General features: G+C 39.8%; 1 protein-coding gene and 1 long non-coding RNA gene across 18 annotated transcripts in view; one reads left to right on the top strand and one right to left on the bottom strand.

Annotated features, from left to right (window-relative positions):
• syne2b (spectrin repeat containing, nuclear envelope 2b) overlaps window positions 1-20583 on the top strand; it is a 111063-nt gene that overhangs the window by 9208 nt on the left and 81272 nt on the right. For 10 of the 17 annotated variants that reach the window (XM_079635690.1, XM_079635689.1, XM_079635688.1 and 7 more), the window contains exons 4-43: window positions 876-971; window positions 1200-1277; window positions 1652-1744; window positions 1874-2070; window positions 2155-2354; window positions 2501-2601; window positions 3119-3202; window positions 3591-3668; window positions 4165-4278; window positions 4912-5049; window positions 5291-5455; window positions 5552-5664; window positions 5784-5952; window positions 6070-6166; window positions 6392-6591; window positions 6768-6932; window positions 7165-7302; window positions 7459-7560; window positions 7781-7957; window positions 8060-8218; window positions 8448-11096; window positions 11255-11389; window positions 11600-11752; window positions 13172-13365; window positions 13457-13547; window positions 13666-13748; window positions 13829-13952; window positions 14103-14248; window positions 14538-14688; window positions 15354-15949; window positions 16114-16260; window positions 16736-16886; window positions 17490-17648; window positions 17732-17899; window positions 18012-18113; window positions 18212-18415; window positions 18490-18697; window positions 18807-18919; window positions 19148-19353; window positions 19442-19549. In XM_079635690.1, the coding sequence (XP_079491816.1) occupies window positions 876-971; window positions 1200-1277; window positions 1652-1744; window positions 1874-2070; window positions 2155-2354; window positions 2501-2601; window positions 3119-3202; window positions 3591-3668; window positions 4165-4278; window positions 4912-5049; window positions 5291-5455; window positions 5552-5664; window positions 5784-5952; window positions 6070-6166; window positions 6392-6591; window positions 6768-6932; window positions 7165-7302; window positions 7459-7560; window positions 7781-7957; window positions 8060-8218; window positions 8448-11096; window positions 11255-11389; window positions 11600-11752; window positions 13172-13365; window positions 13457-13547; window positions 13666-13748; window positions 13829-13952; window positions 14103-14248; window positions 14538-14688; window positions 15354-15949; window positions 16114-16260; window positions 16736-16886; window positions 17490-17648; window positions 17732-17899; window positions 18012-18113; window positions 18212-18415; window positions 18490-18697; window positions 18807-18919; window positions 19148-19353; window positions 19442-19549 (8552 nt within the window). The remainder of the gene's footprint in view (window positions 1-875; window positions 972-1199; window positions 1278-1651; window positions 1745-1873; window positions 2071-2154; window positions 2355-2500; window positions 2602-3118; window positions 3203-3590; window positions 3669-4164; window positions 4279-4911; window positions 5050-5290; window positions 5456-5551; window positions 5665-5783; window positions 5953-6069; window positions 6167-6391; window positions 6592-6767; window positions 6933-7164; window positions 7303-7458; window positions 7561-7780; window positions 7958-8059; window positions 8219-8447; window positions 11097-11254; window positions 11390-11599; window positions 11753-13171; window positions 13366-13456; window positions 13548-13665; window positions 13749-13828; window positions 13953-14102; window positions 14249-14537; window positions 14689-15353; window positions 15950-16113; window positions 16261-16735; window positions 16887-17489; window positions 17649-17731; window positions 17900-18011; window positions 18114-18211; window positions 18416-18489; window positions 18698-18806; window positions 18920-19147; window positions 19354-19441; window positions 19550-20583) is intronic. The other 7 variants (XM_079635697.1, XM_079635698.1, XM_079635699.1 and 4 more) reach the window with 4 other exon arrangements.
• On the bottom strand, window positions 12967-15544 carry LOC307010738. The gene is made up of 3 exons (XR_013800257.1): window positions 15337-15544; window positions 14082-14208; window positions 12967-13925 (listed from the first exon to the last, which is right to left on the bottom strand). It is a non-coding gene; the product is annotated as an uncharacterized lncRNA (long non-coding RNA).

Below are 20583 nucleotides of genomic sequence, written 5' to 3'. Positions count from 1 at the left end.
AAGTTAATCTTGACTCAGAAAATCTATATCAGTAATAGACTCTGTCGTGTTTATCTGAATCATCATGATCTTCATTTGCATTATTTTTAATAATTTGCATTAACTGCAAATAACACAGACTTTTTCACTTCGGAAACTGCAGCTAAACTACAGATAAATGACGGTTATGAAAAGTGTTGTTGGTAGAGGTCATTCCTGCAGGTTCTCCAATAGCGGGGAGGGAATGAGGGGTGTGCAGGGGGTAAATATAATCTTCTCAAACATGGACCAGAAAGACAGACAGCAACAGTTGTGTCAGCGCACACACTCGTGAACACACATATTCACAGCCACGGCTACTTATAAAGTGAGCAAATGACACAATCAGTTTGACGTGGCTTGGCATCCTACAGGCATGAACGGGATATGTGCGCACAGAAAAGAGACATCAAGTTGTCATTTCAGATCATTTCATATGCTCATTTCTGTCTCCCCTCAGTTTTATGTAAAAGGTTGAGTTCACATAAGCTTGTCTGATTTGTCCTCTAGACATAGTTTGAATATCTGCCGTGAGCACTGACTCCTGTTACCTAACAAAACTGATGCAAATGGACACTTCACAATATTCCAGCAATACAATTTTATTCAAAACGTTTAGGGTAGATTTAAGGGGGAATTTGTCATGAAAATTAAGCCACAATGCAAAAAAAAAAAAAAAAAAAATGTAAGTGTAAAATTGTTTGTTTTTTAGCCAAAATGTATTTTATTTCTTAATTCTGAGGTGAGATATGGCTCTGAAATGTTTTCATGTGATTTGCCTGTATGGTTTAGTTCTGAAGTTATAAACCATGTGCATTCTGGTGTTGAATATGGGATATTTCATTCTGCTCTCTCAGAGGACTCCTCCGGTTACTGTGCTGGATCTTTTCAATGAATTCAGAGATGGAAGCAGACTATTGGATCTGCTGGAGGTGATGAGTGGTCAGAGAATGGTAAGTGTCTAGTTCAATAGTTGTTAAAGGAATAGTTCACTTACAAATGAAAATTCTGTCATCATTTACTCACCCTCAAGTTGTTTCAAACCTGTATGAATTTCTTTCTTCTGCTAAACTCAAATGAAGATATTTTGAAGAATGTCGGTAACCAAACTGTTGATGGACCCCATTGAGGTCCATCAAGTGTCTGGTCTGTCTAATAATCATAACCAACCTTCATTACAGAGCCGGGAGAAAGGAAGGGGGACATTTCAGCACAGATCAAACATTGAGAAAGCTCTAGCGTTCCTTATGAGGAAATCGGTAAGATGCCACACTTGGGAAAAAAACTCATGGAAATGTATTTCAACGGGCTTTCAATCAGTTTAAATTTGCATAACAAAAACTTAATTTGTGTTGAAACTACATTTTTGTTTGTTTGGGCAGATTTTCTGTTCCCAGCATGCATGGGACTGAATGGGGAAAGTACATATTAAGAAATTAAGCTGTGTTTTATTAGTTTTTAAGTAGAGGGAGACTTGTTAGCATGTGGCTAATAAAAGATTATGGTCTGCTGCTTTGAAGAACAAACGCATTTGTCTCATTTGTCTCATTTTTCTTTGCCCTAGTTTTAATTCACTTCTGTATGAAGCTGAAATATCAACATCTGTAACTTTATCAACATCTTTACCCTGCAGATCAAACTGGTCAACATCAATGTCTCGGACATCATGGACGGCAAGCCTTCCATCATTCTGGGTCTGGTCTGGACCATCATCATGCACTTTCATGTACGTTTGCTGTCTCAGTGTAACAAAAGAGTTGGGGTTATATCAACCCCTAGATACATTATAAACTGAGGAGAATGATTGTCATGTTTTGTTGGATGACTTTTCTGATGGGTCTTCTACATTGTTTAGATTGAAGAGTTGGCCAGCACATTGTCCTTTAGTTCCCGTCAGTCGTCTCTGGAGTCGCTGGCGAGTTTGGACACGCGTTCCACCAGCAGCAGTGCCCGCAGCAGTCCAGTGCCACCCCGTGGTTCACCCCTGCACGCACGTTTCCGTGTATCTGCCAAGAAAGCCCTGCTGCTGTGGGTTAGAGAGCAGTGCCAGAGGTGAGGAACAACCTGCTGACAGGGATTCTTGGGAACAGTGAGATTCTGTACTATAAAACCATTCATCTTTTTCTGTCTTTTCAGGGCTGGTTGTACTCTGAATGTGAAGGATTTTAAGGTGAGCTGGAGGAGTGGCGTAGTGTTTTTGGCTATACTTCATGCTCTAAGACCGAATATAGTGGACCTAACCAGAGCCCGAACAAGAACGAACAGACAGAACCTGGAGGAAGCCTTCCACATTGCTGAAAGGGAACTTCACATCCCCAGACTACTAGATCCAGCTGGTAAGTGTGTGTTTGGGCAGTGCAAATGCACTGTATGCTGTGCAGTTTTGTTTTGTTTGTAACTGTTTGTTACCAGTAATACGTTTGTGCTTCTGTTTTCTATGTATGTGAAATTATCATATAACAATGGTGTATTTGTATTGCAGATGTTGATGTTAGGGATCCCGATGAAAAGTCTATAATGACTTATGTTGCTCAGTTTCTACAGTACTCTAAAGATACTTCTGTTTCTGACGAAGAAATGCAGGTTAGACACACACAAACTTACACTTTTGAAGATTTCTTGTTTACTTTTTTCACTGTTTAAAATTACTATACCCTAACTTTGACCGTTTACAGATTTGAACCATTTTCACTAGTGAACACTGTCCTCACAAGTATGGAAATAAGAAATAGTTCAACCAAAAATTAATGTTCTGTCATCATTTATTTATTCTCATGTTTCAACCATTCCTTGAATTGTTCCTGTAGTATGATTAACTACATCTGCACGATTAATCGAAATAAAACAGAAATCACGATAGAGCTTTTTATTTTAAATCACATTTTGAATCACAAACAGAATTTAATAAATCGTAATCGTAATTTTTTTCGAAATTTCAAGACTTTTTTTTCATTCAATCATAATTATATATCAAAACAAGTGATAGTGTTCCTCCAACATTTCACACTGTAAATCTAAATGCTCAAATGACTCTTTATGCTCTCTTATCTCTTTTTCCTCTTTTGTTTTTCTTTGTTTTCCCATCTCTATGGTGGTTTAGTATCTCACTCCTCCTCAGCGTCTCTCTCCTGTCAATCTGCCATCAGACTTTACTCCCTCTATATCTGCGTCACCTCTAAGACAGGTACTTCTCTCTGTTGCTCTCTCTGTTATTTTTAGGTGCTTGATTCATTCATTAACTGCTTTTTCTCTTTAAGTTTGGTAAAGGTGTGATCGTTTTTGCTATCAGTTTCAGGATTATTCAGAAATGTCTATGAAAGGTTAATTTGAACTTGTCCGGCCTGTTTAACCTGTTTTGTGAGCGAATACACTATACTGTTATTGTAAGTGGTTGACGTATAACATGTTTATAGACTTCTTTTAAATCATCAAGATTTTGGGGTAAAATAATGTGTAAGTAAAAGTGTATATCTTCCTGTAGGTCTAATGATTGAAACGGACTGATTTTGACTGAAGAGTTTGAATGCTATGGCCAACTTTTAATTGTTTTACTTGATATGTTCTCTGATCAGGTTCACCTGTTAATGCCCTGTCCAATCAAATCAGGCCCTCCCCAATCACCTGATACAGCTAGAGCAGCTGGCCCTGGGGTAAAATATTAACCCCACCCCCTTTTTAAAATACCCCCTCTGATTCTCCGTAACCAGTGTTTATACTAGTGTTTTGCATGTATAAACATGCTGATGACCATAAACTCACTTATGAAGATAATCCCAGAAATTACAGAGCTAATCCGTTAAAACCAGAGAAAATCCCTAAAATTAAGGAGATAATTCAATTAATAAAGCCGCTCTTGTGTTTGAAGATTCTAATACACTGAACTTTAGCTTTCATGGTACTTGGCAGGAGCATTTTAACCACAGACATGCTGAGAAAGTTGGTTTGTGTTAAGAACTTGCTTCCTATAGAGGACAACAATACTAAACTCTGACTGCTTTACTCTTTAGTGTGCAGTGCAAATGGTTTAACTCCTCGTGCACAGCTTTAATCTTTAATTTTACCTCAGACATTAATTGATGTAAATATTTTTTTTATAGTTTTTTATATCTTCACAGTAATGACACCTTTTTGTTTCTGTCTGTCCAGACCTCAGCCAATCAGAAGGCTCAGGAGGTCACATTCTGGTTGGATCAGGCCTATCAGGAGCTGATAGAGGGATGGGACTCCACAGAGGGAGAGAGCTATGCTGAAAGATACCAAGTAAGACCTGAATATCAATGAATGTCTGAGGAGACGTTTACACAACACCGGCTTTAACTAAAAACTTTTAATTAAAAAAGTTCTCCTTTTAGTTAGTTTTTGTGCATTTTGGGCCGTTTACACAACAACAGCGTTTTTGGGCCACACAAACGTTTGAAGATGGGTTTCATAGTGCAAGTTTTTGAAAACGATACCGTTATGTCTCTGTGTAAATGGCAAAATGTGAATTTGTGATAATGGTGATGACGTCATGCAGATGTGTATTATGTGTTCAGTCTTTAGGCGTGTAGTGTTTCTTTACAAATTGACATGATCGCCAACTACTGGTATGGCAGCATAAAACAGTATTTTTAGTTGTTTCCGCAGATCTGTGTGAACGGTGATCATTTTGACAACGTTTCTGTTTTTAGTACATCATCGTCAACTCGTGTAAACTTACCCTTATATATATATTGTTTACTGTATTGTTTTCTAATACCTATTGTGTCATTGACTGTGTTGAGATACTGAGTTATAATATCCTGGTAATCCTGGTAAATAAACACATTTTAGATTTGCACTGCTTTTGTTGTGCATGATGATTTGCTTCTGTTGTTGATTTGTTGCATTAATGTTTATTTACATTTGTTTCAGGTCTTCCACACCTTCATTGTGTCCTTCAACGAGCAGAGGCGGCCCGTAATGCCGTTACTAACAGCGATGAAGAGGACACCTCAGCTCAGTGTAGAGCAGAAAGCCCTCAGACGAGCATGGGACACTCTAGCTGAGAAGGTCAGAGTTCACGGCATCACAACTTTCTGTTGTGTTACTTCCTTGATATTTGATGGGTTTTATTTGATTATTACATTTTGTGCTGAGATTCATTAGACCCAATTGAAAAACAGAAAAATAACAAATTAATATATTTATCTAAATGCGTGCCATCTAAATTGATGAGCTAGTTTCCTAGTGTACAGAAATACACAGAAGTCGTCTGCTAATTGATTTGCACTGATATATGTGTCTTTGGTAGCTGCGTGAGTATAAAACAGAGCTGGACATGAGTCTCCCATCTCCACTGGACATTGTGGGCCGCTGGTTGTTGCGTATTGAAGAGGTTTTATCTGCCGAAGAGGGCGAGCCAATGGATCATGCTCGAGGCGCGGAAGAGGCCCGTGAGAAACTCGATCTACTAAAGGTTTGACTGACTTCCATTATGTTAATTTTATTATGCTATAGAGCTGTTCAATCATGAAAATGTAATTGATGTCATATTTCTGCCACATTTTTGCAGGTGTGTTTGGAGGAGATGTCACATCACATCAAGAGGTTTCATATGTTTCAAAACACAAATGAGTTTGGAGAGACTCTGGTGCCGACAGACAAGATGGAAGAGATGAAGAGAAGGTTTGACTGTTTAATCAGACATGAATCCTACTGGGAATGAAACAGCATCACTTTTAATGACAATATTTCTGTTATCGTTTCATGAACAGAATGTTTTTTTGTACATGTCCATTTTCCAGGTTCACCAGTGTCCGTGTAACAGCTAAATATCATGGTATTAAGCTGGAGTACCGTGAGGGCAGACACACAGTGTTAGACCTGCTGAATCAACTCAAAATTAAACTGCGTTCTTGGAAAAGAGCCTACATTTCCCAGGAGGCTGTTCGTGTGCTAATGCAGGACTGGAATGTAAGTGACAAATGACAGAATGCTAAAGTGTATTTGCTGCTGGGCAATCCGTTGCGATTACATTAAACGATTGAAATCATTGAAGCTTTAATATTTGATCACAATTAATGTTTTTAGGAGACTGTGAACAAACAGGACTTGACCTCTTTGCTGGATGGAGCCCTCCACAGATTTAAACTAATCGCTAACAAATACACCAGCAAGGCTGCCTTGGGTAATACAAAAGAACTGTGTGTGTGTGTGTGTGTGTGTGTGTGTGTGTGTGTGCGTGCGTGCGTGCGTGCGTGCGTGCGTGCGTGCGTGCGTGCGTGCGTGCGTGCGTGCGTGCGCCGCGCATAGCATAGCAATTACAGTATAAATAAATATGACAATGAAATGGCATTTTTTGGAAAGCGTTGTTGTTAATAAATAATTATTGATAAGCTGATGTCTGTTTCAGCTGGAGACTCCACACAGGTAAATCGCCAGGTGGCTGATCTAGAAGCAGATGTGACAGCAACTCTGGAAGGTATACGGATGATGAGGGGAACTATGGGACGTGTGTTGGCAGCATGGGACTCTTACAGTGATATCTATACCTCAATGCGCGCATGGCTGGAGCAGGGTCCGCATAGTCAGCGACACGGACAGAGAACAGAGGTACACACAAACTCGTAGACAACTTTTAATTATCTTTTTTATTGTAGGTTTAAATACTATATATTTTTTGTACTGCACAGAAAAACCTTAAGTATTTTAATAGCTGTGTGTGAGGTTTTTTTTCTGGTTTTTGGAATATAAACATGCCTATCCATCGACTTTTTTTTTTTTTTTAGGTGACATTATCAGTGATGTCAGAGTGGAGTTCTCGGCAAGCTCACCTGAACGAGGTGGCCAACTACCTGACTGAGGTCACAGACCCGCAGACTAGCCGCGCTATTTCAGACGAACTCTGCAAGATAAATCTGCTCTGGGCTGACTTTGCCAAAACAGCCCAGTTTGTGAGTCACCCATCATGTTCAAACTTGAATAGTCTATGTACAAACATATTCAAAAGTAAAGTATTTAAAAATGTGCACCTATCTTGACTTGGGACAATGAGTTATTTTGTCCGATTGTGTTGGACAGAGAATCTACAAATTAGTTTGCTTCTACAAATATAAAATAGGTTAACACAGATTGGATGGTAAAGCCAATTCTTAGTAGTATTTTGAAGCAAATTGTATATTTCAGTCTTTGGCTGAGGAGCCCAATGCTGGCCCATCTAGTCCTCAGACAGTTCAGGCCCTGATGAGGGAGGCTACTCAGTTACTGAAAGAACCTGTGGAGGTGGTTTCTGGATCGCTACGTACTTATACAAAGAGACTACAGGTATGCAGTGTGTAAACAAACTCTTATGCATGCTTACTTCATATGCCCTGGCATTTTTTGTAGTAGCTATTTGTGATTATGTTGCTTTATCTTTTTGTTTTCTAAATTTAAGACTAGACTAAGTAGGATTTAGCTTCAAATTGTTATTTCTCCCAGCTTATGATGAAGAAAATAAAGGATGTGGATCTAGAAGCCCTCTCCCCATCTCTAGACTGCTCTGCAGAAACCCTGAACAAACTTCAGCAGGCCATTCCTGAGGTAAGCAAATACATTGCTTTGGGTGGCTTCTTCAGTTTCATGTGAATTGTGTTAATTCGCCTTTGTGTATACTATCAAATTATACATGACCCGAGAATATTAGCAGATCATCCTGTTTTTAAAATGTGTTAATCTGACACTAATTATGATCTTTTCTGATGCTTGTGTTAATTTCTGTTTGTATTTGTTTGTTTGTCTATATCTATACCTGTATAAATAGGTATTGCAGACACTCTGTGAGGCTGAACAGGTGTGCGATGAGCTGCGTGTGAGTGTGAGTGGGTTGGACGGGCGTCTAGCTGAACTGTTACACTGGGAGATGGAAGCCAGAGAGCTGTATCAGCTCCTGAAGGAGGAAACACACAGGCAGAAGAGAGGACAAGACCCTAGAGCCCGGGTGAGTATATACAAGTATATACCACAAAATATGAATTAATTCTCCCTCTCTTCTTTACTCTTTACTTGGGTGAATTTAAATAAATTCTCTCTTTTCCTGTAGCTGTTAATTTCGAGAGGGCTACAGTTAGAGGGTCAAGTGGTTATGGAAGAGCAGGATCTGCAGGTGATGGTCATGAATGGTCAGAAGACTTCACCACTGCAGTATCTTATCGCATCCACCATGCAGGACAGGGTCCGCTCTGTTGTTGAAAAGTCACAGGTCTGTCTATCGCTTTTAGATTAACAACACTTTAAAAAGCTAACAGCACAATTGCACCTATACCATATTAATTTGAAAGATAATATACAGCATTGAAACAGCTTTCAGTAATTATCAATTATGCCATAATGTTTTCTGTTAATTTCATATAATGTCAAGGAATGAGTAACCATGTTTTAGAATTGTATGCAAATGAATTATGAATAAATTTTTTGCTAAACCTCAACAGGAAGCCGTAGGCATGCTTAGCTCTTTGGGGGCTTGCAGAGACAGAAGCCCTGCTGGAGACCAGCCCCCTTCCAAGATTTTTGTCCAATATCAGGAGGCAGAGGAAGAGTCCAGAACCCAGAAGCTCTCCTTCCAGGCTATCTCTCCTTCAGGAGCCCCTAGCCAAACAGAACCCCTGTCTGCAGTCAGAGCCAAAGTCCCAGTACCTTCTCAGAAACCATCAGGGGTACCTTCTCAAGCTGTAGTTCTCAAGAGCCAGCCGTGTAGTCAGCCTGTGCCTATGATTGTTGTACAAGATTATGAAGAAGAGAACAGGAGTCCACAAACACAAATGCACCCATGTGAGCAAGTGAAAGACTCTCAGTCTATTGAGCAAGTGAAAGACTCTGAGTCCATTGAAGTGAAGGCACAGAAAGTTGTCCAAGCTGAAGCTAAAATCAAAGAGCATCATGTAGAAAACCAGACATCTTTACCACAGCCTGAGACACAAAAACAGACAGAAAACCAGTGGAAGATGCAAGCGCCGATTGCTACCCAACCCTCACAGAACCTGCAAAAAGTAGCATCACAAGTTCATAATGAACAACAATTAGCAACACAGCCACACATGCACATCCAAAAACAAGAAAAAACTCAACTTACAAAACTGCAGAAGGTTCAAGCACAAACGGAAATCCTGTCACAGCCTCAGGGCCATTTAGAAACACAATCACAGAAAGATATTACAAGTCAACATCAAGCTCCAAAACAGAAGAGGAAAGCTAAAAGATCCCAGGCAAATCTGCAGAACAGACCTTGGCTTCAACAGAGGAGTCAACTGGAAAATATTACCCCAAAACCATCTCAACTGGAGCCACAATCTCAGTCAGAGCCAGAGGGCAAGGGTAAAATAAGTCATCAAGCACCACCACAACATATAGTGGCTGTTAGCTCACCTGAAGCTCAGGGACCTGTTCATGGCACGGTGACAACACAGTCTAAAAGCATTGTTGAGAGTGGTGAGAAACGCATGAAGCAAGCTCAACCTGTTGCACAAGAGGAAACCCTTATAATGACACAAAAACTACCTCAATCTGTGCCAGCAGTTGCAGCACAACCAGTGATTCAGAAACAACCACAACAGTGTGTGTCTCCTCCGATTAGTCAACCAGTATTAATCCAACATCCACCTCAACCCTCTATATCAACTCAAACACAAGCAACTACACAATACTCACAAGCAATTGCACCTATTGAGCAACAAAAGCAACCTCAAACACCGATATTGACACCACAGCAACCTCAAGTGATGATCCTGAAACAGGCACAACCTCAATCCATGACTCCCATGCAACCACAATGGCAGCCACAACAGACTATTCCACAATCTCATCCTGCACTGCCGCAACCACAAAGATTTCCAGTGACCCAAGCAATGCCCCAAGGCATTTCCAGACCAGGGCAGCAGTACCCAACATATCCCATTCAACCACAAGTAATTATGCAGAGACAACAGTCACCACATGGTGTAGTGCAGACCCAGCAACCCACACTGCACAATCCGACTGTGATTTCCCCTCAGCCCAAAGGTGCATCCCCCATACAACCCAGAATCATCTCTATGCATCAACCCCAGATGCCTGTTCAAACTCAAACACAAACTCAGGTCAAAGCACAGGGAAGTGCACCACTTATGCTTCAACCACACGGGCAACCCCAGTGGTATCAACCAGGAGATGTCTCCCAAACTTACCCCAAAGTCCAAGGACCAATTTCTGTTCCTCCCCAAATGCAGCCTCTGGCCCATTTCCAAACTCATCCCCAACCTCAAAGTGTCCCTCCATCTCCACCTAAACAGTGGTCAACAATAAGACCAGGCATAGTGGCACAGACCTACCCCACTGTTGAATTTCCAGGTCAGAAAGTCCAAACTCAAGCTCAAATGGCAGTTTACCCTAGAACTCAGCCGCAACCACAGCCTCAGCAGTGGCCCCCTGTTAGACCAGAATCCCCTTGGGGTCAATCACAGATAACACCCCAAGGTCCAGCACAGCATATGGTTCCCTCTCAGCAATGGAGACCTGTCAGTCCAGAGAAAGTCAGTCCAGTATACCCTAAGGCTGAATCTCAAGGGTATGGACCATATCCTCAGCCCCAATATCAAGCCCTTCCAAGGCCACAAAGCCCTCAACGGCAGTGGGGTCCAGTCCGGCCAGAACATCAGTTTCAAGTCTCTTCCCAGACTATGTCGCATGGTGTTCTCCAGCCAGTTGTTCCATGGAATCAGCCACCTGCTCAAGCTCCCATAAGATCTCAGAGTCCACAGCAGCCTCACCAAAGTCAGCAAAATTGGGGTTCATCCAGGATAGAGACCCCATCTGAAACTCTCATCCAAAGTCAAGCTGCTCAGACAGAGCTTCAGTCTCAAGATCTGACAAAACCTCAGTTACCAGTACAGGAACCGCCCCAACAGCAGTCAGCTCCTCGGGTTAAGCAGCCAGCACTTGCCCAGGCTCCCCCTCAAGCCTATACTGAGGCTTATATAAAGGCACAGGCCCTGGTTAGGAATAGATTTGAGGAAGCCAAGCACTGTCTTCAAGAGCACATTCTCGAAGCTATCAATGTATTCAAGGATAAGCGAATGACAGACGAACAGGCATCAGTTAAGGAGGTTTGTCCATTTTAGACATGACTTGGTTTGCTTGTTTTCCTCTAGTGTTTTCAAGAGCCAAAAAGCCAAATTTCATGATGTACTGTTGTGTTTGGGTCTTTTATGAGAATAATAATTCTCAGTTTCTCAAGTGTCTGTGTTGTTTTTTTGGTTTTCAGGAGACGCTCCGGACTCTGGACCCTGAACTCCTTGAAGAGTTCTTAAGGGCTACGGAAGGGATGGAAGCTTTCTGCACCCCATCTGAACTTAGAGACATGGAGTTTTTTACACAATCTGTTAGAACACAGTGGAAGGTATATGCGTAGTAATATTAGTGCTTGTGTGTCTATATCTGCAGTGTGACTGAATTGCAATGTTATTAACCATTTTTATTTTAGATACTGTTTAACTGAAATGTTCAACAGTATATTGAACTGTATGTGCAGTTAACATTATCTCAAACATTAAGAGATTGTGTGTTTTTTTGTGTGTTGTGTGTTCTTTTATTTAATTAATATTTTTAGGCTGTTCGAGTGCAAATATCAGAATTTTTGAGGCAACTCAGATTTGAGTTAACCCGCCTGCATTTTAACCGTATGGTTGAGATATGTGAGATGCACTTTAAGAGGGAAAAACTCAGCCTTAGGCCTGAATCAGTATCGGAATCAAAGGGAGAGGTAAAGTTACTTACCACCCTGACCACAGACCATGAACATTATATGATCGAATGGGAAATTTCTCTCTGTCTTTACCTTTTATTTCCTCCTTCCATTTTTTAAAATTAAACTTTTGATTTGGGTTCCATTAATCCCTACATTTCTTGTTCTTGTCTTTCCTCTTAGCCACATTACTACTCACTCATTTGGCGTGACATGATTTTTATTACCAGTGTTTGCATGTTGCAAGGCAGCAAAATACTGCCAAATTAAATCAATAAAAGAGCTTACAATAAAGTAGTAGCATTAAAGTACCCCTATTATGCTATTTTAAAGGTTCCTAATCCTAATTTTGTTTTAAAGGTCTCCTACAACCGGTTTACATGCATCAAATGTCAAAAAACTCTTTAATTTTCTCATAATATATATTGCACTATATCGCTACATTTTTCAATTATTCTCAAACGACTTGTCCGATGATATGGGGTGCTTCTCAATATCCCTCCTCGTCTCCTCGCTCCTCCGTCCTCCATCCTATGACCCGGAAACCGATCGAGCTCAGCCATCTTGAAGGACATCTCAATTCTCTAATTGCACCATGAGGAGGCTTCCAGAGGAGCTATGAGCGAGGATACACAGGTTTATCCTATGCGGAAGTGTTTTATTGACTAAACGTGACGCACGTGTAAATTCTCCTCCCCCTTCACATCGTCACAATAATTTTATAGTTATATAATTTTATTGCAGTTTATATAAACCACACGTCACATATTTCAACAGGGTATCTTGCTTTATTATTATTTATTATGAATTTCTTAAATAACCAAACTTCAACAACATAAGGGCAGATCTTTTTAGCGCTGTTGATGATGCTGTAAAGTGACGCTCGAGTGTTCAAGTATTCCAATGTATAAAAAATCTTTAATTCGATTCCTCCGTCCTCATTTTCTTTCCTTGCAGCCTTCCCTCGCGTCCTCCAGGGGGTGGAGCTGAGACGCGAGGAAAGGAAGCGAGGAAAGGAAACGAGGATGCACAAATAAGAATTGAGAAGCACCCTCAGTCTCTCTAAATACCTCCTTTCTGCGAGCTACTCTGCTCTGATTGGGTAGATGACCAAATCTGTTGTGATTGGTCTACCGCTTACAGCGTGTGTCTGAAACGAATCGCTTTTTTTCTTTTAACTTCAGCTCCGGAGGCTTCCTAAAATTCAGAGTTCAGAGTCGATTCTTTCTTTTAAGAGACAATAACTTTATTTATCGTGCACTTTCGATTTCACAACTTTGCAGATCGTTTACATTCACAGACAGCTATATTACACACTGAATGAAAGGTAATATTCGAAAAAGCATAACAGGGGCACTTTAAATACAAATGTTAAATGACAAAATAATAATTTTGTGATACAGGTTTAGTGATACAGTTTTTTCTCGCTTCCTGCAGGCCTGTTTTTCAGCAGAGGGCAGTCTGGCAGAGGCAGGGCAGCAGCTTGAAGCTCTGAAGGAGTTGTGTGATACTCTGAGCCCTGAGGACGCACACAGGCTCGCACAAGCCCAACTCAGAGAATGTGAGAGACGGCTTGCTGCCATCCAGCGGCAGTTTAGTGGAGACAGAGATACACCTCCTCCGGACACTGGGTAAAAGAAGAAGAAAGAGCCTCTCTCATATGTGTTATTTTTGTCTGATAAAAACATTTTGGCATTAACAATTTTTTTTAATGCCTAATAGTTCACAAACAGAGCAAACCCCTGAGCCACCCCCTCAGAAAGCACCTACAGTCTCACCACCAGCTGAGAAGCCCAAAGAAGTTATTTCAGAGGTACAGCTACAGTATCTGAATATTTTTTTTAGGACATACGTTTTCTTTTTATATAATAAAGTTAGTCCCTAACAAATTTATCTTTGGTACATTTTGTGTCTGGGGGATATTGGTTTAGGCTGTTACACCGGTTAGCCCCCAGCGACCGAGAACTGTGGAGAAGAGAGAGATAGTGAAACAAACGAGTACAGAAGAGGACAGGTATGGATAAAAAGAGAATATTGTTTGTTTCTATATATGATTGTGGGTGGTATATATCTACTTTTTCTTGGATTGCTCAGGTACCGCAGCTCCAGATTTGCATTACTAGCTCAGCTAAACAGAAATGAGCAATGCATGCTGGGAGATCGTCCCTCAGAATCAGTCACTCCCACAGACCTGCAGAAAAGACTAAGAGAATTAAAGGTAATGCACTGTGTTTTGTGTAGTTTTAAAGTTTGTGATTTTATATTCTTATGCATTTTCAAAGGACAATTGCTATAAAAATCAGGCCGTAGCAACTTTTATAACTGGCTGGGAAATGACTAAATGTACCTCCTCTCTTTTTTGTTTTAGTCTCTGTGGGACGAGACAGAGACTTTGTGGAAGGAGTATGAAACACTGTGTATGCAATGTGTTCAATTCAACGAACGATCTGTTGAGCAGGACCGAATGGAGCTCACTGTCAGGTGGAGAGAGCAGAGGTCACAGTTACAGGGCAGGTATGTTTGTGCATCAAGTCATATGAAAGTTTGTGTGATCAGACATTGCATTACTTTCATCTTTCAGAGCAGTATAAGCTTTAATGTGTGTTTTAAACTAGTGAGCTTAAATAAATATTCACATAACACTACAGCACATTACAGCTTCTATTTTGTTCTTACACCCAGTGTCACCCAAATGATCATATGATCCACTCAAATCAAAGAGTTCCAGAGAAAATATCCTGTAGCCAGACTGTCTGTGTGTGCATTGTGTTGTTTGTTAAAATAAGTCTATGCTCTCTGTCAGGGTGGATTCACTGGGAGCAGCACTTGAGCTCATGGACTCCATTACGCTGAAAATCTCTGAGTTTTCTGAAAGACTGGAAAAGTTCATTAAAGAGCCCAAAGACATTAAAGGATATACACTAGCTAACCCTGTCATTCTGAAAGATGTGAAGGTGAGAGACATTCATATTTATTAATTTATGATTTTTATTTGTGGTTAAGCTTCATTATTAAGACACAAATACCATTTAATTTGGTTAATGTCATTCTAATTTATATATAGCATTTATTCATAATAATATTTACTTAGAATGTTTAATATTTATATCCACTGAGTAAATGAAATAAGGGATGTACAAGTACACAGATGGCATTTTATTTGGTAAATGTTGCTATTTTTAGTAGCTATCACTCTCATGCAACACATCATTAAATATATAATGTACATATAATGTATGAAAGATTCAAGCTGTAAAGGGCTATATATTTAACACATTAATTTAGTATAATAAATGCTTTTTAAAAAATTGGGGGGATATTAATGCATTTAATCATGCATTCTGAGGATCTGTACATAACTATTCAATTACATAGTTCAATTCGACTGTATCATTTGGATATCTTTTCACATCTCACTGTATATTTGTATGTATGATTGATATTTGCTATTAATTTTAATCATCTATCAGTCGTTTGTGCAATTGCTATTTAAATATAATATAATCTGAGAGACAAGGAAGTTTGATGTAATAAATTCCGTAATAATGTCACTGCATGTTAAGCTCTTTTTCTCCATCCAATCTTTTTATCTAAATATCTACCTCGTTCTCATTTTCAGGACCTAGATGAAAGTATCCAGACAGAGATGGATCGTCTGTCTCGATTCGACTCTGAACCCAGTCATCTGGACCTGCGAGACCGATCACCTCTGACTCAGGTGGTTCTGAACCACAGATCCAGCCTGGACCGACTCCGGCAACAAGTGCGCAAGAGCGACGCTGCTGCCCGTGCCCTCGACCGCTTCCTCATGTCCCTGCGGACCGTGGAGCTCGATGTCTCTTCTGTGCAGAGCGCCCCTAGCAACGATCATGTGGTACTGCAGGACAGCAGGTCTAAGCTGGGACTAATCAGGAAGGGAGTCAGCAGCCTTAAGGATAAGGCTCCACAGCTGGACCAGCTTTTGGGCGGAGCGCAGCTCGAGGTGACCCAGGACGGGAGCCCTGTTTCCTGCCTGGATATGGTGGGCGTCCTGGTTCACAGGGTGGAAGAGGCAGATGATCATCTGATGATTCGACAGAATGAGCTCCAGAAGGAACAGCAGAACCAGGGACTCGGCCTGAGGAGGAAGACTATGCAGGCTGAGCTGAGAAAGGTGCAGAGGGCAGCAGAAAAACAAGGTCTAAAGGATCCCACCATGCCAGCTGTGCATCACCGGTATTGACATTTTTTCATGTCTTTTTGTAAATGTCTTTATTTGGGCTTAGTAAATATTGATTTGGTGTTAATTGATCTTAATTTGATTAAGCAATTTAATTGATCGATAGCCCCATTTTTTTTTTAGCAGAATGTCCAATTACCCTGTGTGCATCTGTGTTTAGGATTCGAGCGCTGTCCGATCTGGAATCACATTTGAACTCACTTCGCCCTGAATACCAAAGCATCAAGAAGCAGAAAGAGCACCCTGATCCAGCAGACGAAGAGCTGGACTTCCTTTGGGAAGAGACTGAGAGAGCTGTATCTGACAGGTGGGTTTTAGACAAGAGACAAGAAATCTTTAATTAATTAAATTTGCCCATTTTCCTTCTTAATGGGGTTAGTTATTCACTCACCTTCATGTAATTCCAAACACAAATGAAGATAGTTTTTTAGAAGATGTTTTTCATTAAACCGGAGATATTTCTGTCCCTCCACTGAAAGTCGATTCCAACAAAACTTTCACACTTCAAATCGTTCATAAAGAGATTATGAATTAATTCCATATAAACTGAGAGATTTAATCCTTGTCTTTGTGGAGACGTTTTTTGTTCCCATGAAGAAAAAAAGCTTATAAATCCATACTAAGTGATGTTTTTTTGAAAATGTAATAAAGCAGAAAGTTTTCTGTGATGGGTAGGTTTAAGGGTAGAGTTAGTGTAAGGGGATAGAATATACAGTTCGTAGAGTATAAAAATCATTATGTCTAAAACATGAAAACCGTGTGTGTGTGTGTGTGTGTGACAGACAAGAGCAGTGCGCTGTTCTTATGGAGCTGCTGAAGAAGTTTCAGAACTGTCGCAGTGACCTAAGCAACACTCTCCAGAGGGCGGAGCAAACGATCAATGAACAGGCATCATACATGGGCAAAGACAACCTGCAACGCCTCCTAGCAAAAGTATGTCAACCTCAGACTAATCCCAACTCTTCACAATACATGCTAATGTTATAATTGGCTATTGTAATTTACCATCTGTTTTCTTTCACATAAAAAGCATGGATATACTGTACATGGAAGCATTTTATACTGGATTTGTACCAGCAGGTGTCATAGTAATGTCGCTTCATAACACTAAGATCTTTTAAAATTCAGATTTGTTTGTTGTCTTGTTTCCATCATCTACATGTACATAATCTACGCTTTTATTAGTCTGAAAGTAACTACTCTCATCATTGCTCTGATGAATCAGAATACTTTTAGATGCTTGCTATAATTGGTCAGATCCTTCACATCCTGTGGTACTTGTTTGCAGAGTAATTATGATGAATAAAATTGGTAATTTATTATTTTGCGTGGTCTACTCTGAAAAATCAATAACTGTAGGGTCATTGTTCATGGGTAGGATCAAATAAATTCTTACAGGTTATAGATCATGCCTAGATTGAGTAGCTTTAGATCCTTAACCATCAGGCCACCATGGTCACCTTTTCTATTTAATCTCATACTGTTACTTTTAAGCGTAGACCTTTATTTTATTTACACTATGCGTTATTATTGCAGGTTGTTGGGATAAAGGAAGATCTTAATGGCCTCGGACCCAAGATGGAGGAGTTCAGATCTGTGTGCAGACAGTTGCAGTCTCAGCTGAAGAAAATTCCTGATTGCTCAGAAACTCCTTTTGAGATAGAGGCAGATGCTTTGGTGGACTCATGGCTGGATGTGAGTATATGAAAAACATCTGTTCACGTGCATCACACTTTCAGTCATTTTAGTTTCTTGGTTAATCTGTGTCTCTCTGGCAGGTGTCAGAGAAGACGGACTGTTACATGGATAACCTGCGTGTGGGTCTGGAGTTGTGGGAGAAACAGCTGGTTCTGGGTGGAGACGTGGACAGCTGGACTTCAACTAAACTTATCGTCTTCTCGGAGTCTCACCCTTTCAGCAGTGAGACGGAGGTTCTCAGCATGAAGGTGTGTCTTCACAAAATGCTTCATAGGGATTCAAAATGTTCACAGACATGACATGGACTAAAAGGGACAAGACTATCGGTTTGATTTAACAGGTTCTTTATGTTTTTATTAGAATGAGATTCAGTATCAGGAGGACAACCTTAAACACTTCCACAGGAAGTTGCTAGAGATCCAGGAACTGCTGCAGAGCAAAGAATCTCCACTTGAGTTACAGGTGAATGTGCAGATTACTTTTCCTGTTTATTAAATTATTGCACTTTCCTAATTCCTAATTATTCCTAACTTTAAGTGTAAACACACTGTCTCCCTTAGGTAATGGAAACAAACCTGAGGAAAAAAATGGAGCAGGTGAAAGAACTCTTCTCCGACTGCACTGACGTGTTCCAGGAGCTCCTCACAGTTAAAGCTCATTTGGCTGAAAAGATTGACACACATCAATCATCTGTGAAGAATATACGCTCCTCAGTAGATACGATTAGCTCAGAGGACCGCACACAGCTGGATGCGCATTTACAGGTATGATTAACAGACTGACGGACATGTATAAACACTCTCTTTTGGTGTATAATTTATTTTATTTTATTTTGTAGGACTTGTGTGAGCAGCTTTTGGACCAGGAGGAGCAAGCTGAATCTTTGCTGAAGGAAATCGATCTCATGTCCAGCATTACTGGACCGCAGACTTTGGAAGATCTGATCAATCACACCAAGCATCTTAAAGACAGCATTGCGGAAACACGAGAGCTGATCCATCAAAAGAAGGAACAGGGGGAGAAAAGCTTCCTTCAGACTATTAAAGGTTCGGAAACCTCATTCTTTGCCAAGTGCATTGTGCCTTGTCTTGGAAACTAATTGAGAAATAATGTAAATTTTTAAGTGATTTTTGTTTTGTCATTGGCTTTCTGCAGAAGAGTTCCAGTCATTTGAGGAATGGTTGCAGGATGAGCAGCTCTCTGTGAATGAGTGTTTTGAGAACCCTGAGAGGAAGCAGGATGTCGAAATGTCCATGCAGAGATTGACAGTGAGTAACAGTGAGGTCACAACCCTATGATTATGGTTTTCATTGTGGCTTGGACATTTTCGAAATACTTTTCAACCTTACTGTACAATACGATAATTGGACAGCAATCCAATGCAAGTAGTCTCCAGTTGTTTGCAGCCTTAGTCAAAAGCATAAGTATAAAATAACAAAGGATGCTAATTTAGTAGTGTCTGTTTAACAATACTGAACAATTTGTGATTTCCTCAGAGTTTCCTGGCCTCTAAAGAAGGAGAACAGCGTCTGGCCCAGCTGAAGGAGAGATTTGAGAGAGGTGAGCGGGCAAAGGTTCCTTCTGAGGCTCAAGCTTTGCTCGCATCATGGCATCAGGAACAAGAAGGAGAACTGGCCACACTCAGGGCTCACTGCCAGGGACGCCATAAACAGCTAGATGACATCCTCCACAACCTCAATAGGTACATGGACTGAGCTCACATCATAGCTATTTGTTGTTACCGTTTTTTTAATCCATTCATTCATCCAATCATGTCTTTATTTATTTAGTTTGCAAGAGGAACATAACCATTTGAAGGACTGGCTTCAGCACAGGGAGAAAGTGCCAGAACAGAGAGAAAAAGTTCGACAAATCCAAGAGGAGTTTCTTAAAGAAAGGTATTCGCTGTTCAAAATGTTCATTTTGTATTTTTATTTAAAACATATATTTTTCTCTCTCTCTTTTTACAAAATTAACTATAATTAAAAAAATGTAACAACACATTTGCATTTTCTTGGTTCTATGACATAAAGGTAAACTAATTATCATTGTAGGTCCCACTTTATATTAAGTGGCTTTAACTATTATGTACTAACATTGAAATTAATAATTTGATACAATGGACTTATTGTGTACATGTATGTTTTTACATTGTACTTATAGTTTAAAAAATACCTGCTTTTAATTACAGCGGTAATTAATTTATGTAATTACATTTGTAATTACACTGTTGACCTATCCCTTATACCTTAACCCACCCTTAAACCTACCCGTACCAGCACACCTGTCCCTAACCTTACCCGTATCACACCTTAATAGCAGAAAAGGTATTTTACAATACAACATGAACACAATAAGTACATTGTACTTATTTTTCTATGTAAGTACATAGTACTTAAAGCCCCTTAATATAAAGTGGGACCCTTAACCCCTTCAGATCTGAATTATGTTTAAAGTTTCTGAAAAATATAAAAGTACATTTTCCTCATGAGGCTTCTATAAAGACCAAATAAAAAAAATGTTTGGCTTTAATTGTAATTTTTTTTTGTCCATTTCAATGGACGTCAGGTCAAAACAGATGTACTTCACAAAAATGTACCAACATAAAATTAAATGATAAACATAAAAATTGTTGGTATATACTTAAAGATTTTTCTCAAGGTCAAAAACTTTTCAACAGTATACCATTTCAACTTTAATTTTGAGGTTTTTGTTTTACAGATTGCACATTGTTTGTAACAAACTAAATATCTTAGAATCAATCAATATGGTCATGTTAGAGTCATTTTCTTTGTGCATCTTTCGTTTTTTTAGATCAAAAACTTGAACATTACAACATTTCAACTTTAATTGTAAGGTTTTTGCTTTCACATTAGAGTAATTTCCTGTGTGCATCTTTGAAACAATTTCTCTGTTAACGATTTTCTTGTAT

The sequence above is a fragment of the Phoxinus phoxinus genome (assembly GCF_949152265.1).
Source record: "Phoxinus phoxinus genome assembly, chromosome: 14".
Classification (NCBI taxonomy): domain Eukaryota; kingdom Metazoa; phylum Chordata; class Actinopteri; order Cypriniformes; family Leuciscidae; genus Phoxinus; species Phoxinus phoxinus.
This window is presented reverse-complemented; position numbering and strand designations above follow the sequence as displayed.